Source organism: Sinohyriopsis cumingii, chromosome 8, assembly GCF_028554795.1.
Source record: "Sinohyriopsis cumingii isolate HCF-2022 chromosome 8, ASM2855479v2, whole genome shotgun sequence".
NCBI classification, from domain to species: Eukaryota; Metazoa; Mollusca; class Bivalvia; order Unionida; family Unionidae; genus Sinohyriopsis; species Sinohyriopsis cumingii.
The window spans coordinates 101922511-101940546 of NC_142968.1; the positions used below are offsets into that span (position 1 = coordinate 101922511).

At 35.3% G+C, this 18036-nt stretch overlaps 1 protein-coding gene across 1 annotated transcript in view; it reads left to right on the forward strand.

Moving 5' to 3' along the window:
- The window catches only part of LOC149794257 (kin of IRRE-like protein 1), a 148949-nt gene that overhangs the window by 78703 nt on the left and 52210 nt on the right, over window positions 1–18036 (forward strand). The window contains exon 3 of the mRNA XM_089968390.1: window positions 9298–9507. Within this exon, the coding sequence (XP_089824516.1) occupies window positions 9298–9507 (210 nt within the window). The remainder of the gene's footprint in view (window positions 1–9297; window positions 9508–18036) is intronic.

The window sequence follows — 18036 nt, forward strand, 5'->3', positions numbered from 1 at the left end:
AATTCTTCATTGAAGTCAAGTTTGTAATAGTTTCTCCTCTTCCATCTCAGTTTCACATTTACTTGTTCTACTTCAATTTTCTGTTGTTTTTGAGCCTTCTGGCTTTGTTGTTTGGTCTTAAACTTTTCTTCTCTATTGTCCATTCCATAAAGGCTTGTTGGATATGATGTGTTGTGCATGATGCCTGGGTTTCTTGTGTTTGGATTGCTTCAGCTCTCTTTGTTATGTTTCCTTCTTTTCTCTTTTTCTCTCAATTGGTTGTACTCTTGATATATTTTCTTTAATATTTGTGGGTCCACATTTGTGTTGTTGGATTTATTGCTGACTGTTGCTCTGATTCTTTGTTTCTTGTTGTCTCTTTGCATGGTTCTTTCTCCTGTTGTTTATTTTGTACTTTGTTTTGTTGCTGTTGCTTCCTTTTCTCGTTCCCCTTTGTTTGTTATTTCCCTTTTTGTTCTTTTAATAGTCGCTTGTTTTAAACTGCTCTTTGTTGTTGTTTACTCTGTTGGGTTTCATTCTTTTCAACTCGTTGGGAATCAAGTGCCTGCCAAAACCTAGGATATTGGCTAATGTTAATCACAGCAGTTCAGAAATATAATTATATCAAATTGTCTTCAGTTTTTCCATTAATGCCCAAAAATACCATAAAGATGTAAAATTCACAGATTTTTTCTAATTTTTTGTCAGACAATCAAAACAGATGTTGCCAACTAAGCTTAATTCAAAGGTGACTAAGTCTAGTTTATGGAGTGTTTCTTTGTGAGACAATCAATAAAGGTGTCTCTGGCTAAGCATGTTTGGTCATTATGTCTTCCAGTTGCTTAAATGTTGCAGTCACAAAACAAAAAAGAAATTAAAGCTTGTCTCTCTTTCTCTCTTTATCTAAAAACCTGTAATTGAATGATTGCTATCATGTCTGTAATATAGACTCATATCAGCCCTTTTCACCATGTGGTTTGTGTCATGGCATGTCAACACCTGATATATTTAGAGTGAAATATGTGAAGCTTAGGAAAAGCAACAACAATTCATTTTTATTATCATCTATCAAGTCTTATTTTAGGATCTTATGAAGTCAAATTTCATTCACCATCAGACTTTATTGGAAATGCCTGTTAATTAGGTGCTTCACATTTTCAATGTAGTAAGCCATCACTTTGTCATTTATTATTTTTTACGGGCAGTTGAATGGAATAAAATACTGTTGTAGGTTAGAATTCAGTTTTATAGTTTCTAGAAAAAGAATGATTTTGATAAATGGTTTGAGAGGAAACCAATTAAACATGGAAGGAAAATACTAGCACAAAAGCAGCTGTAAATCCATCACAGAAAATGAAGTATTTTCCAGTACATATAATTAGATATATTAGTGTTATCTTTTTTGTCACTACTTGTATCTACACTGAATGATGTTAAATTTCACAAATATATACCTGCCATGTTAATTTTGGGGGGAACAAATGCCCAGCAAGAACCATTAGACTCTCAGGATCAGCTTGGTTGATAAGATTCAGCCTCTAGAGTAAATATATATATATATTTATGTATATATATATATATATATATATATATATATATATATATATATATATATATATATATATATATATATATATATATATATATATATATATACACACACATACACACCATGGCTGCTGTGGCAGTACATCTTGGATGAGTGTAAGTAGTACATGAAAAACTAGGTGGCTATGACCTACCTTCAGAAAAGCATATCTTGGCTCAGATTCCAGTACCTGTGTAAACATGTTATCAATATTTAGCAAAGTTTAGGAGCAGGCTTCACATATTTTCAGCGTTAGAAATGAATGTATCAGGGTCCATGCTGTTTGTTAGGAGTAATCAGTAGACCAAGTAACAAAGACCCTAATCTTCTGTCACATAATGCTCTGGTAGATCAGGGTCTATGCCATTTGTTAGGAGTAATCAGTAGAACAAACAACATAGACCCTGATCTACTGGCATATATTTTGCTGGTAGATCAGGGTCTGTGTTGTTTGCAGATGTCCTTGACTTAAACTGGTGTTGGTATAGACTGATGGGGTGGGGTGGCAGTTAGTCAGGGGCTCTGTGTAGCTATAAATAGTCACATGCATATTTTATGTTTCTTAAAACTGTTGATGTTATACCAGCTGTCAGTGTTGATATGACCAGCATGAGATGGGATTATGGGATGGATTCAACTTTAGGAATTTTGCAACTACTGAATGACATCAGTGAGGAAAAACAGGTCTGCCAATTTTTCCAGAAGACATCTGTCTATTCACTTGCCACTTGACTGCAATAGTGTCAAGGTTAACATGCGTTCTCTTACAATGTAAGCACTTGCTTGTGAACTCTTGTAACAAATTTTGACCATTTAGAAAGTGTTAATTTGTTTAGTCAAGTAAATGCATTTTGACAATTAAATCAAAGATGCCATTATGAATTGTATTCTGTCATAAATTTGAATGGTTAAAAACAACTTACAAATTGCAGCATCCTTTCATGTTGCCCCCTCAAGGTGAGTCAAATGGAAAACAAATACACATCACTGTTACTAAACTTTTATTGTCAAATTTGATTAATACAATAGACTTTACATACCATGTCTTATTGCACCGAACATAAATTGACTTGTCTGTAGTAGTTCAGTCACCAAGAGGTTATTATTACGTCTCAGTGCAGTGTCGTCCATTTGTGGCATTCCAATGCTCCAGAGATACATGAGCTGTATGTATTTGCTTATAAGTCAAGTCAAACTACACACAGCAAAGACCCTCATCTGCCACAGCATAACGCACAACCATATCAAGGTTCATGTTGTTTGTTCTATTGATTACTCCTAACAAACTGCACAGACCCAGATCTCCCGTTGCATTATGCAGTAGTAGATATGGGTCTGTGCATTTTGCTGTTGGACTTGTCTTATAAGCAAGTACACATGGTATGTTCCTTTTTTTCTTAAAAATTAACCCAAAATGGCTCATGTGGACTGTACCCTAAAAAGGTTTTTCTATATTACTCAAAATTATGGTATGTCATACCCAGGTATTAAATGAAGTACCACAGAAGTGATTTTAATGACTTCAGTTTATCTTAGTAAACGTTAATCATGGTTCCATACATTTCATGTTTCCCTGGTAAGTAAGGAGTCTTCCTGAAGAGTTACAAATTTCCTGGATTTCTGGTTGGTCGACAAAATTGTATTCATCCTAACATACCTTCAAAATTGTGTAGTAAATTGGCTACTAATTTACATTGTTGTCAATACAAATATTCTCCACTTGAAGCCAAAAGAATGCAGAAATTATGCATTGGATGTAAAAAGTTCTTGTCTTCCAGATCTGATTACTTGTTAAAATTCTTCAATTTACCCTAAATCTCCATCATAAATTCAAGTCATTTTTGTCAGCCTTTTGGTTTGGGTATGGACAAATTTCATTAAAAAATGTTCTATATTTTGTCTCTAACTTCTGTTTTTTTACTATGAGTTGGCCTTTGGGTGTTCCAAGCCATATGCAATGAAAAATTAAGTTATATTGTGAAAAGCTATAATATAGCAGACCAATAAAGGTTCATTGGGTTTCCAAAAAATCAATTTACAGCCTGAGAAATCTGATTATGGAACAAAATCAAATAAACCTGAGCTTCACAGAGTTTTCATGGTTCATTTGTACAGTTTTATTAATGCCCAAGGGATAAGAAAAAAGCATGCTTGCTTGCAAATACTGTAGGTTTATTTTTCATAAAAAGCTGCAATTATGAGTTGTTTAAAAAGACAAGATTTAAAGACAATCAAAATATCAGAATTGTTGGACCAAATTTGTTTTATTTGAGGAGATACATGAAATATGACTTTTTAAAATTTTCTTAGAGATTAAATTGCATTTATTACTCTTCCTGATCTCACAGAAAAGGCCAATAACTAATTCAGTTCATCTCAGTGTTAAAATCTGCAATTAAGAAGAAAAAAAACCCTTTTCCATTTGAATTGCTACCAATGTTGAAAATAGTTATTAGCTTGGTTGTGGAAATGGGGATTATAAAACCAATCCAGAGATTGTAAAGGATAATGAATCAAGTCTATTTTGTCTAGATCTGTACGTATGCATACACACCTGGAAACAAGTCAGTGCAGCTATGTACAGAAGATGCATGTTAGGAAGATTATAGTTCAATTTATTTTTAACCTAGCTTCTGAACACCTGGAACCTTGTACCTAGATATGAACACCTGACTGATGTTTATCAAAAGAATCTCCATCACTCTGTGTGGTCATGAAGTCTGTAGTCTATCCCACTATGATACTCTGTTATCGTTTAGGATAAACAAATTAGATAAGGTTGAGGAAATAGGATAACAAAGCAGGTTTTTCTTTAATCTAGATTAGTCCTGATCTATAACAGTCCAGTCCTCATTTAGGATTTTGATCAGCTTAATTGTCTTCCTGAACAACAGATTGGGAACAGCGCTATTAGTATCAAATGTAGGTAGAATTTGATAGGAATTTAGTAGAAATATTCATAATCATGATGATGATGAAGTAATGAAATTGTCAATAATGAAAAAATAGGCACAGTACCCTGAAAGTGAGAAGGGACCAATAAATTGGATCCAGGGGGCCCTTAAAGCCTCTTTTCCTGGTAGGCTGGAGATGACACTAATAAACGTACAAAATCAAAAGCCTGACCTCTGATCAGTTTATCATATGTGGTGTAATAAGTCTTAATAAGAAAGTTATGTAGTATATACAACTGTAGGAACTTGCATCAACAAGGGGAGTTGGTAGTTTGAGCTAAATCAATTTTATAAAAAATGGATTTTATTTATTGATTTTATATTGATTTTAATGAATTAAAACATGATCAGATGTGATTTGCTCCTGCTCACATGTTTGCATCAATTAGTCCTTCAGGTTCTGTTGATTTTAAAACATGTTACCTATAACATGCTGTGTCAACTGCTCAGCTGTTTCAGATGGTCATTGAGGCTATGTTGATTGCTTTAAATAACTACTGGAATGCTGTTCAACTACTCAGCTGTTTGCTGTGTTAGGTTATCTTGGAGGTCATGTTCATTTGATAGCAGATTAACTATAAAATCTCATCCCAGGTCTTCAGATGTTATAAGGTGGTCAGTGAGGTCGTGTTGATTGTCCTACAGCCTTTGCAATTCTCTCTCAACTGCTCAAGTTGTTGTGAGGTAATCACTGAGGTTATATGTTGATCCTTAACTAAATTCCTGCATCCTTTGCAATCTTTTTTCAACCGTTCAACTTGTGATGATCACAAGTTAATATTGATTATAAATACATAATACTTTCATTTCTGTCAGAGCATTATGGCTTATGATATAGAAAATTGATATTACTTAATTCAAACAGACTATGCAATCCCGTCAGCTGATCATGTGCTCTTTTAAGGTAATCTTTGAAGTTGATCATAAAACAAGTTTAACAATCTGTGTGTATTCATTGCTGTCAAAACTGATCAGATTTTATTGATATTGAGTAATCTTTTAGGTTATATTGATGACAAATAAGTTCAACAAACATTTAGTGCTATCACACCTGTGCAGGTGTCCTGTCAGGTGAATGCTGAGGTTGTACTGATTGTAAAATAAGTTCAGCAACCTTTTCAGTGCTTTGTCATCTGTGCAGGTGTTGTCATGTGGTTGTGGAGGTTATACTGATTGTAACCTTTTCAGTGTGTCACCTGTGCAAATGTTTCAGATGGATGCTGAGTTATTTTGATTTCAAAACAAGTCCACAAACCTAGAGACATTTCCAAAATTTTCTTGTAGCACCTCCCTTGCTTACTTGCATCATACATTCTTTTCTTATGCATCACAAAATTGTAAATTTTGTAGATCTGTTACTTGAACTAAAAGAAAATCTTCTGCAAAATTAAAGCAAATCAAAACTTAAGTTTCTAGGATATTTTGAATCTTAAGATAATCTATATTTATTATTTTTGAATCCAGGTTGTGAAAGCATATCCCACATGTCTGACATTATATAATATCAAGTAACTACTCTTAACAGGTCTAAGTTGAATTCTGTTCAATTGGCCATAGGTAATTGGATGCAAAGCATGTTGCAGTCTTCTACATAGAGCTCTCTCTCTCTCTCTCTCTCTCAATTGGTCAAATGTTGGTTTAATGATCATTTCACTGAACCTTTCATACCCTAAGAGACTCCACAAGATGACACACAGGTCATGTGACTAAATCTTATACGGACCAGGCAGAGCTGGCTACTGTGATACATTCATTTCTGGGCAAGGCACTTCATTCCAGTTGCTTCAGCATAACGTAGCTTTTTATGTGTACATGTGCCATAAAAACCTGTTAGTTAATAAATCAGTTGGGGGATCCTTATGTCCAATTCTAAAAGAAACAGAAAGAAAATTCATATTTCTTACATCTCCTTTAAAACTACCGATACAATACTTTATCATCAGAAGGATGTAATGTTGGATCATTTTTCTTGGGAACAGTTGTATGACCCACTTCCCTATTTCTTTTTCAAGTTTCAGTATTAATACCTTATTATTTTATCTCTTTTGAACTATAAATCTATTGTCAGATTCCAGATTACAGCAAGTTCTGGTGTCACTGCCATGGCAACCAGATAGGATGCTCCCTAGTACAGAATAGCAGTACATAATAATGAGTAAAAAGATGTTATTTGAACACATGCAAAGTAAATACACAGAATGGTAAAAAAGTAGCAGCTAGAGATAAGTCTGTGGTATATACAAGTTTTAGATATATTACCATTTGCAGATTGATATATACCTGTGCAAAGAAAATTACCATGTGTCTGGAAATTTGTGCTAAAGTTAAGTTTGTTCCAGTTTTGTTAGGTTTTTATGCAGATTTTGTGATGTCCATCCAGCCATACAAATGAATTGTTGCCGCTATGGTTTCTGCACAATAGCTTTAGTTGTCTACCATCTACAGTTACCAAACATTGTAGGAGGCTTGTAACTGGGGTAAGGAAGAAACCTATTGATTTCTGGCCTTAAAGTTCAAAGATCAAGGACACTGAGACTGAGAGAAGGGAAATAGTTTCTTTTGTCAACCATCAACAGTTACCAAACCTTGTGGATAGCATGTGAACCTTCTACATCAGAGGATTTTCATTCTGAGATGAGTTGTCTCCCATCATTCAAGGAGTCTGCATCAATATGTAGATAAAGATATATTTGCCAAAGCACTATTTGACAATTTTATAATCAAACTTAATCTCCCATCTTTGGTAACAGGTCATTTATCATATCTAATTAAAACAACGTTCCCTGACTTGTAAATTGCACAAAAGTTCTCATACAAACAGATGAAATTGTCTCGCATAGCGACCATTTCCTAAGCTGATATCTCTGTCACTATGACTGGCAAAACAAAGTGGCTTCTGCACAATAACTCAAGATCCACCAATCTACAGGTTCACAACTTTGTGGATGCTTTGGGTAATGAAGTTTTAGGTTGAAAAGAAGATCACCAGTTTCCTCTGAAAGAAATACGAAAAATGGTTTCCATACACTAATTAAAGTTTTTCATCATATACAGTTACTAAACTTTGTATAGCTTGTACTTGGTGTTAAGATTCCCATTTCTGTAGTAAAAAAGTCAAGGTCACTGACTGAATATAACTTAAGAATGGTTTCTGTAGAATAACATTAGTTCTACAGGACATATCTCAACGATAGCTTGCTCTTGCGGTAAAGAATAAAGCTGTTGATTTGGGTTCAAATGCTCAAAGGTTAAGGTCATTGACTGAAAGAAGAAAAATGGTTTCAACACAATAATTAGTTCCACATCACAGACCTGGCCCAATCATTGTGGCTGGATTGCACTTGTGGTACCAAAAAAGACTATTGATTTTCAGGTCATAAGGTCAGCATCACTCACTGAAAAAAAAAGAAATTGTTTTCTGCACACAGCTAATAGTTACTTACAATGGGGACTGTTAAACATTGGCTGGGTGTTGTGTAGACAGTAGCAACATAAAAATCAGAAATTGCATCAAATAAAATCGATCTGTTTTTTAATATGATATTCCAGTATAACCAATGTTAATTTTACATGCATACAAAGTTTGCATAAATGCTAGCATAAAGCTAGACTGCTATCAGTGAGTTGTGAAAACCATGTCACAGAAATTTGAAAAGGCAATTATATCGGAAAAATTAACTAGAAAATTGCAATGGCTTGCCATCACAAATTCCCATGATTTTCAGTATGTACAGTATTCCAGTACCCCCCACCATCTCTCCCCAACCCTAGGGCTAGAATGAAAAATTAATTACATATATGGAGTACAGTAAAACCTGTCTTGAGAGACCTCTGCTATGAGAGACCACCTGTTTTGAGAGACCAGGATCTCCATGCATGGATTTATTGATTATATAGTGTTATTACCTGTAATGAGAGACCACCTGTCTTGAAAGACCAATATTTTTTGGCAGAAGAGGTGGTCTTTCAAGACAGGTTCTACTGTATCTTCTTCCTGTGACTACATATCTGAAGCTTGGTCAGAAAATATTGTTTTTAAAATGTCATTGTGACTGAATTTTTTATGTTTGTAACCTTTGACCTTCTCTCAGGGACTCCAGAAGCAGTAGTGAATAAAGATCCCCTCCCCTCCCCCCACCCACCCAATTTCATTTTGCAGATGGTAACCACAGGTGTAACACTACACACTGAAGTTTTCATGGTTCCCCATGATTGCTGCCCCTTCTCCCATCCCCTCCCATATGTCAAAGACCCAGAGGTCATGACCTGAAACCAATATATTTATATTAATCATGAGTCAGCCATAAAAGTGGGTGTACAAAAGGTTTGGTCCAAAAATAATATTGCAGCAATTGCAAGTTTTGTAGATATGACCTTGAACCACAGGATATGTGCTCAAAAGTCATTACCATCTTGTAGGTAGTTGCCATAAGGTCAATCTCTGTACCAGGTCTTGTCAATTTCTAATCAGTGGCTTAGAAGGAGAATTAGTTACAGACAGACAGACATATAGAAACTGTAGAGCATCCCTGGCCCAGATGCTTTTAAAACTTGTTGAGATAATGATGTCAGACATTCATGGTACACTACCATGATTCTTACATATAAAGGACAGCCAAAATCACTTTACTTGTCCTTGATGCATGCATGTCATTTACATGCATGTAAAATATAACTTATGAAAAAGGGTTAATTAGTGTTCTTAATGAGCAGGTTCCTGTGGCAGTGTCTGCTATAGCAGGCTTTCAGTGTTTCAAATATTGATTTATTTTTCAGTGTGTGGTGTCCAGGAGTTTGTTCAGGAACCAGAAAACCAGCAGGCCACCCAGGGTAATACTGTGGTACTCCAATGTGTGATCAAAAATCGGGCCAATGGACCAGTGCAATGGACCCGAGGGGGATTTGGTTTGGGGATTGAAAGAGATCTACCCTATTACCCACGATACACCATGATTGGGGCAACTGTTCAAGGGGCAGATAAAATAGGTACTTCTTTTTTCCTTATCATTTGTCTCAGTTTAAAGTTTGTGAGATTGAGGGGATGGTGGTGGTGGGTGATAGACCAGTAACTTTTACTGGAGCAGGAGTTATAACCTTTTTGTCTTGAAATAAGAATATGTTTGTCTTACATCAATAAAAAATGTAGATTATATTTTATTAGCATCGACTACTATACTAAACAGAAGGCAGTATTTTTTTCTTGACTTAATGGAAGAACTTAAGTTGCTACTCTGTCTTTAAAAGAAATTTCAGGTTTGTAAAATTACAATCAACATTTTGAATACAATTAATACACAGAAACTCCCACTATGTTACCTTATATACTTGTATATAAGTCTAACTGCAAACAGCAAGGTCGTGATCTGCCAAAGTATAATGCAACTGCATACCAGGGTCAATGCTGTTTGTTTAACAGATTACTCCTTACAAACTGCACAGACACAGATCTGCCATTGCATTATGGGATTGCAGACATGGGTTTGTGCAATTTGCAGTTGGACTCCACTTGAAAAATAGTAATATTAACTCTACAAAATTCTTCCCTGTTAACAATTTACCAAATAGTGTTTCATTTATGTACATATACATCATGTTAAGTTTACTGAGGAGTTCTGTGTTTTATCACTAAGGTCATAAAGATGCCTTCCTAAACATGAAACTATTGGGATGCAGAAAGCATATAAACACTTTGTTCTTCTTTTCTACAAATTCTTCAGACTCTTATTTCAAGACCCCATAAAAGTGTGTGTAGAATCCTTGGTTCTGGTTTGATGTTGGCATGTAGAACGCTTGTCTCTGGCTTGATGATGGCATATTTTGGCAGATTTTTGTGATTGTTTTAACTTGATAGAGCCAAGAGTATTTGAAATTGTTACTATTCTCACAGATATTGCTTTTACCCTTTGAAAAGACTGAAACACTATTTGAGTGAGATTTGTTTGTTGGTTTAGGTCGTAAGCATTTTGAATTAAAAAAAAGATGAATTTTGTTGAATCTAAGCCAATTGGGCATGTTGATTTTCCTTCCAGGTTTGATTAAAAGCTGAGAAAGGTTGTTCAATTTTCCAGTGTCTGCCCTATTCTCAAATTAAAGGAGATAAATAAATTGGATTTTGTAGGTCTAAAAGGCATTGGTTGTAGAGACCATATATGCACTAATTGAAAATGTGGGAAAAGAAATTGATATCAAGCCCTGGAGAGAAAAATGGTCATACAGTGAAATTGTCTTGGGAATTTTCAGCAATCTCAGTCTGTTACCAAGAATGTGGAATGAATTCAATAGTGACTTTGAAAAACAAATGCATTTTGCAGTTTATCATGGAATTACTGATATTTCTGAGAGAACTCTGTATATTCTCTGTTACAAGCAACTTTTTTTAAAATAAGTTTGGAACACAGTCTGTACAAGTTTGCTATATTTTTAGCTTTTTTTTTTTTCACAGATTAGAAGATCCTATCTGATGGCCTGTTGTCCATTTATTGTCCTTCCATTTGAATAAGCTAAATATAACAACTAAGTTACTTGGAAGATAGTCATTCAGCTTAACACTATAGTCATCGCAAGGTTTCCCCCATAGTTGGTCCTAAATGAACACAGATGCCCAATATGGCCACTGCCATGGCTGTCTTGAAAATCTTATCACTAACCCTGAAGAGATGGCCATTTCAGCATTAAGCTTTCACTAAAAGACTTACTGTGTTTCTAGTTGGTTCTAAATGAAAACGTTACCAATCTGAGATCTATTTTGGCCCCAATGACAGTCATCACTAAAAGACTTATTGTGTTCCTAGTTGGTTCTAAATGAAAACGTTACCAATCTGACATCTATCTTGGCCCCAATGACAGTCATCACTAAAAGACTTATTATGTTTCTAGTTGGTTCTAAATGAAAATGTTACCAATCTGACATCTATTTTGGCCCCAATGACAGTCATCTTGTTATTGCTATTCTTAAATAGAAGGTGACATCAAAATCAGGTTTTCACCAAAAGACTTCTTATCATATCACATCAAAATGGGGTTTTCAGCAGAAGATTTCTTATCATGGCAAGCTGGTCCTAAATGAAAAGATGTCAATGTGACCTCCAAAATGGTTGCCACAATGATCATCTTGAAAATCTTGTTATGACTTCCACCTAGATGGCTGGTCATGGCGACATTGTGCTTTCACCCAAAGACTTAATATGATATCTGTTTGGTACTAAATAGAAATGGTGCCAGTCTAATGTTGAAAAAGACTACCTTGGCATTGATCTTGAAAACCTTATTATCATTGCTTCTTCAAAACATAAAGTCAACATGGGGTTTCTGCCATAATTTCTTTTGATGCTTTATTTTCCTCAACAAAAACAGTGCTACATAGATATTCAGTATGTCCACCACAGCAGCTAATTTGAAAATCTTGTTGGTTGAAGATGGTTTAAACACTCCACAGTTAAGAGGAAGAAAAGGATTTATCTTGAATTCCTGGAAATTCTTTTCAGCCAGAAGAGCATCAACCCTTCATGGGACTCTTGTTTGTCTTTGTATTAGAGATCTCAACTTTAGATTTGTTAGTGGAAGCACATTTTCAAGAATAAAGTGTTGATCATTGCAAATTATGTAGTAATGTCATTATTAAATCATGATTCTGATGCCATTGAAATTTTTAAAATTTAAATTTTTTTCTGACATTTCCTGGAATGATGTAAACTTTGATAAAAATATATTTGTTAAGAAATGGATCAACTTGTGGTTGCTAATATTTTAGAAGTAACAAGCATGAAATAAAAAAGATTTTAAGGACCACTTGCATCAATAGTGGTTGTACATTATTTTTGCACAGTGACCTGTGAGGGCCCTACCCAAAGCTGAGGGAGTTGATGCCTTAGTCTAGAAGTAATATATTTGACTCTTTATGTTGATACCCACACTGCTTGCAAAGGGGAGCATCTTGATTTGGTCATATCCATTTCACTGCTGATCCTTCCTCCCTGAGAAATTGTTGGAAGGGTTATACAAAAAGTAATCAATTTAGACAAAAGAAATTTGCTGGTCACCTTTTTATGCATACAGTATGTCAGTGAATTGGTTATTCTTTCTGGCCACCAAAACACTTTTACCATACTTATTTACTTTTTAGGCCTAAAACTTTTTTGGGCAAAACCATCTTTTTTAAATTTGAAAATCAACTTCCAGGATGAACAGCAAACAATAGGTACAGCTGTTGGATTACACACTTCTGTATGGCTTCAGGTAAAATAACTAAGATGGGGGTGGTGGTGGTGGTGGAATGGAATAGTAGTTATTTCTCTCTTGTCCAGAATCTGATTTTATTTTGCAGACATTGTTTAAAATATTTGCACATACAATTCACATTATTCACTTAACATTTTGATACCTCATTAGATACATAGTTTAAAACTAATTGCATTACGATTTAAAATCACAGCAGATGCTTTCTGCAGTCTGGTGCATTTCCACCTCTTCTTGACAGAATCATTATTGCTGTGTCTGATAAGTGCAAACTGATTCCTTACGCAGGCAGGCAGCGTGTAGAATTATCTTATGCTAATACTGCTGTAAATATATGACTGCAAGTCTGTCATGGCTTTAAAACTGATTGAAATGCCCTTGCTGACTTCACCAAGTGCAGTCCTGTATGTATGTGCTTAGCAAGTCCAGTTCAACAGCAAACTGCACTGACAAAGATCTGCCATTCCATAATGCATCAGCAAATCTGGGTCTTTGTTTTTTGTTATGTGTAATCAATAGAACAGATATACCCTGATCTGCTGGTGCATTATGCAATGGCAGATCAGGGTCTATGTTGTTTGCAGTTGGACTTAAAAGCAGATATTTAGAAAAAGTGTCCCTGTATGCTATGTTCCCAAATGATAACAAGTACATGGCTGGATCACTATACCAGTAAATTTATATTGATCAATATTGTATGCCGACTCAATAAATGATAACTATTGTTAAGTACATATTTTTAGCAAGAAAGTTAAAATGCCAACATGTTTTATCATAATAAAACACACATTCAATAAAGATAATAAATAAAACAGCTGTTTCATATGATAAGTCAATCACAATGAAGTAAACAAATTTGGTGATGTAGAGCTGTTATACATCTTATTCCCATTTGTCTGATCGTACAGCTAGTGTGTTTCCATATCCTTGATAAACGCAACATTTCATTGTAATATGGCTCTATAGTTAGGAGTTAGGCAAATATGACAACAGTCTTCAGGTGAACATGCATGAATAGTATTAGATGTGTATTTTCAGTACACATAATGTACAGGACAATCACGCATGTATAGTATTAGATGTGTATTGTCATTACACATCATGTACAGGTAAACATGCATAAATAGTATTAGATGTGTATTGTCAGTACACATCATGTACAGGTAAACATGCATGAATAGTATTAGATGTGTATTGTCAGAACACATCATGTATCAGAAGTTGCATAGTGCAGTCACATAAAGCTACCATAGATCTCAGATTGTCTCTGAACTAGTTGTCATTCATGCTGGTTGCCATCGACATTTTCAATGCAGTTTACAAATAAAGTATCTTCAGAAAACCACCTCTTTACAAAAGAGACATTTGGACATACTGAAGATGTATTTTAGATGACCGGTATATGGAATTAAGAAATAGAGTTTTGTGATGCCCGTTTAATGTCCAAAATGCATATTTTGTGGGTCTCTGGATGACCAAGTGGTTTAAGGTGCTTGCCTTTACAGGTCACTCACACATCTCACCTCTGTACACAAGTCTCGTCTCATCCAACATGGATATGTGAGAAAGCTTGCCAGTAGATTACCATGGGTCATTGGTTTTTCTTAAGGTCTCAACCTGGTTCTTCCTCAACTGAAATATACTAGCCACACATACAACCTATCATTTACTAAAAAATGGCATTAAACCTCACAAAACCAAAACCATACACCATGTTTTAAATCTGGAGATTCAATACGGCAGCTCCTAGGGAGTTAACTGTGCAATGGCTTCTTGAAATGGTCCTATTACATCAATGGATCTAAGTCAGTGCTATTTGCTGAACATCATAGATATAACAAACAGTGGGATATGTATTACACATTAGTAAATACAGTAAGGAATTAGTAATTGCCAGTTTGAAACGGATGCATCTTATTACTGATTATAACTTGACAAAGCTTCACTTGAACTGAGCATCTGATTCTTTTATTTCCACACTGTTAGATAACAAATTCACACAGCAGTTTCCAATCAGCTGCATGCATCCTGAACAGTGAAGAGTGTGTGTGTGTGTGTGTGTGTGTGTTTAAATATATATATTTGTGTGTGTATGCATGTGTATACAAATGTGTGTGTGTAAATATATGTGTTTGTCTCTCTCTCTCTGAATTTTTCACGTGGCTTTAAAATATTTTCATTCATATCGCTAGGTTGTATGCAGTTTATAGTGAGCACTGGGGCATCATGCTGCAGACATCTAGCATCATGTCCCACCTAGTCACATCTTGACACCAGGCTGACCAGTCACTAACACTAACCTCTTAATGCTGAGTAACAAGCAAGGCAGCTGCTAGTACCATTGTTATAAGTGTTTGATATGACTCAGCCAGGGTTCGAACACACTACCTCCCACATCTGAGGTGGATTAACCACTAGGCCATCAAAGCAGTCCGGGATCGACATAAAAATTTATATGTAATTCCTGTTCTTTAGTGCTATCTTGGTCTGTATGATGACTGTGTATCTGTCTCTGCAGCTCAGATTTTCAAAATAAAAAACAGTATGCATTTTAATAACTCCATAGAATGTATTATACATTATATATTTCCCAACATGCAGATCCAAAACTCGGTCCTGATGTTTCTCTATTTTTATTAATAAGGAAACCAAACACAGAACTTATTCTGGACCACAAGCTAACTTTCCTTATGGATATTAGGGGTTAAATTTAAAATACCCCAAGATTTAATATGAGTCATGGCAAACACAGATTGTGGAGCAGATAAGAAAGCCTTACTCCAGTGATGCAGGACTTTATTTAATACAATGTAAATTTAACTATGGCACAATTTTGTACAGATAAGAAGGCCTTACACCAGTGATGCAAGACTTTATTACAGTCTAAATTTAAGTATGGCCCAATTTTGTACAGATAAGAAGGCCTTACACCAGTGATGCAGGACTTTAATACAATCTAAATTTAAGTATGGCCCAATTTTGTACAGATAAGAAGGCCTTACACCAGTGATGCAGGACTTTAATACAATCTAAATTTAACTATGACCCAATTTTGTACAGATAAGAAGGCTTTACACCAGTGATGCAGGACTTTAATACAATCTAAATTTAAGTATGGCCCAATTTTGTACAGATAAGAAGGCCTTACACCAGTGATGCAGGACTTTGATACAATCTAAATTTAACTATGACCCAATTTTGTACAGATAAGAAGGCCTTACTCCAGTGATGCAGGACTTTAATACAATCTAAATTTAACTATGGCCCAATTTAGTAAAGATAAGTTCACAAATGTTTCTTCAGATACTTCATCTGATACACAGCCAAGGACATGGACTTTGTCGAGAGCATTTAGAACTTTCAGTATGCCACCAAACTGTTCTCAAAAATCCATCATGTCCTGCCTATAATGTCTTTTGGCCCATACCTTAAAAGGTAACAAACCAAATTCATTCCTCCTTTTGGCCCATACCTTAAATGGTAACAAACCAAATTCATTCCTCCTTTTGGCCCATACCTTAAATGGTAACAAACCAAATTCATTCCTCCTTTTGGCCCATACCTTAAATGGTAACAAACCAAATTCATTCCTCCTTTTGGCCCATACCTTAAATGGTAACAAACCAAATTCATTCCTCCTTTTGGCCCATACCTTAAATGGTAACAAACCAAATTCATTCCTCCTTTTGGCCCATACCTTAAATGGTAACAAACCAAATTCATTCCTCCTTTTGGCAATTTAATATGCCCAGTTTTGGAGGCTGCAAAAATCACTCTTGCGGATACTTAAAAATTCTGTTCCCAAGTCACCTTGGTTATGAGACACCCCCCCTCCAGTAATATATGATCTTTGCTGGTTCAAAAATTCCTCAACCAATCCTCTTTTTTCTTTGCAAATTTAATGAAATATGTACATTGAGTCATGGCTGTATCTTCCTACATTTTGTGGCTGATGCTGCAAGTACATCACAACACCATTTCAACCAGCTAGCATAAACAGTCTCCATGCAAAAATTACAGCTGCAGTCAGATTGGTTTGAAATCTCTCCAGAAACTCATTTAATTATCTTTTGGAATTCTCTTTCAATACTGGAAGTATAGCAAACATTATATTTGACAATCCTGTAATATCCCAAGTCTTACTGAACCTGATCTGTGTAAATTTGGAAGAAGTATGATGTACTGTTGGCTACCTAGTCACATTGCTTGTAAGGCTAATGAGAAAACTAACAAATTTGGATGCTGTACTGTTGGCCATCTAGTCACATTGCTTGTTAGGCTAATGAGAGAACTAACAAAAGAGCCAAAGCTACACCCACTGGTATTTGGAAAGTGGCATCAGTCATATAGAACAAATAGCAGAGACAAGGTGATGTGCCACTCATATGAGGTATGCATACCTGAGCCACGCATACACTTTACAGGTGCATACACTTTACAGGTGCATTCTGAAGGTTGAATTTAAATCGGAGTACAAACCTTGCCAATGTCCACTGACATACAGAAAACACATATCTGACCTATGCATACATTCTGAAGGATGAACTTGGACACAATTTTCCAGTGTCCACTGACATATAGAATATACATACAAGACACATGCATACCTCCTAAGATTAAACCTTAACCAGAGTGCATACTTTCCAGTGTCCACTGACAGAAGGAACTGGTTATTTCAAGTATAGGTGTTTCCATCATACGTGATTGGAGGTTTTTGGTGTCAACTGGCTTAAAAAGCTTTTTGAAGATGTACCACCAGACCAAATACCAGAGTGTCTAACAAAATATGATTTATAAAATGTTGACCATTATTTTTGGAATTTTGCCAATTTTTCCAAACTTCTAATTTTAAATTTCTTTTAAAGAATTGTCATTGAACACTCTAGCTGTGAGTGGTTCTTTAAAACTTTGATTTTATCAGACACTCATTAGAACCAGTTATCTCATTTCAGGCTTTATTCCTGATTAAACTAAACCAGCTGGAAAACACTACACTGATATGCTTTAAGCAGTGCTATGCTCAAGTAGGTAGTACCATATATGCTCACTTATAATTCAAATCCAACTGAAAACAACATAGATCCTGATCTGCAACCACATAATGCACTGGCAGATCTGGGTCCATGTTGTTTATCATGCTAATTACTCCTAACAAACTGAATAAATCAATATCTGCAAGTGCATTATGCTTTGACAGATCTGGGTCTGTGTAGTTTGCAGATGGACTCTGCTTATTAGTCAGTATATATGGTACTTATCTTAGAGTTAATAAATAAAGCA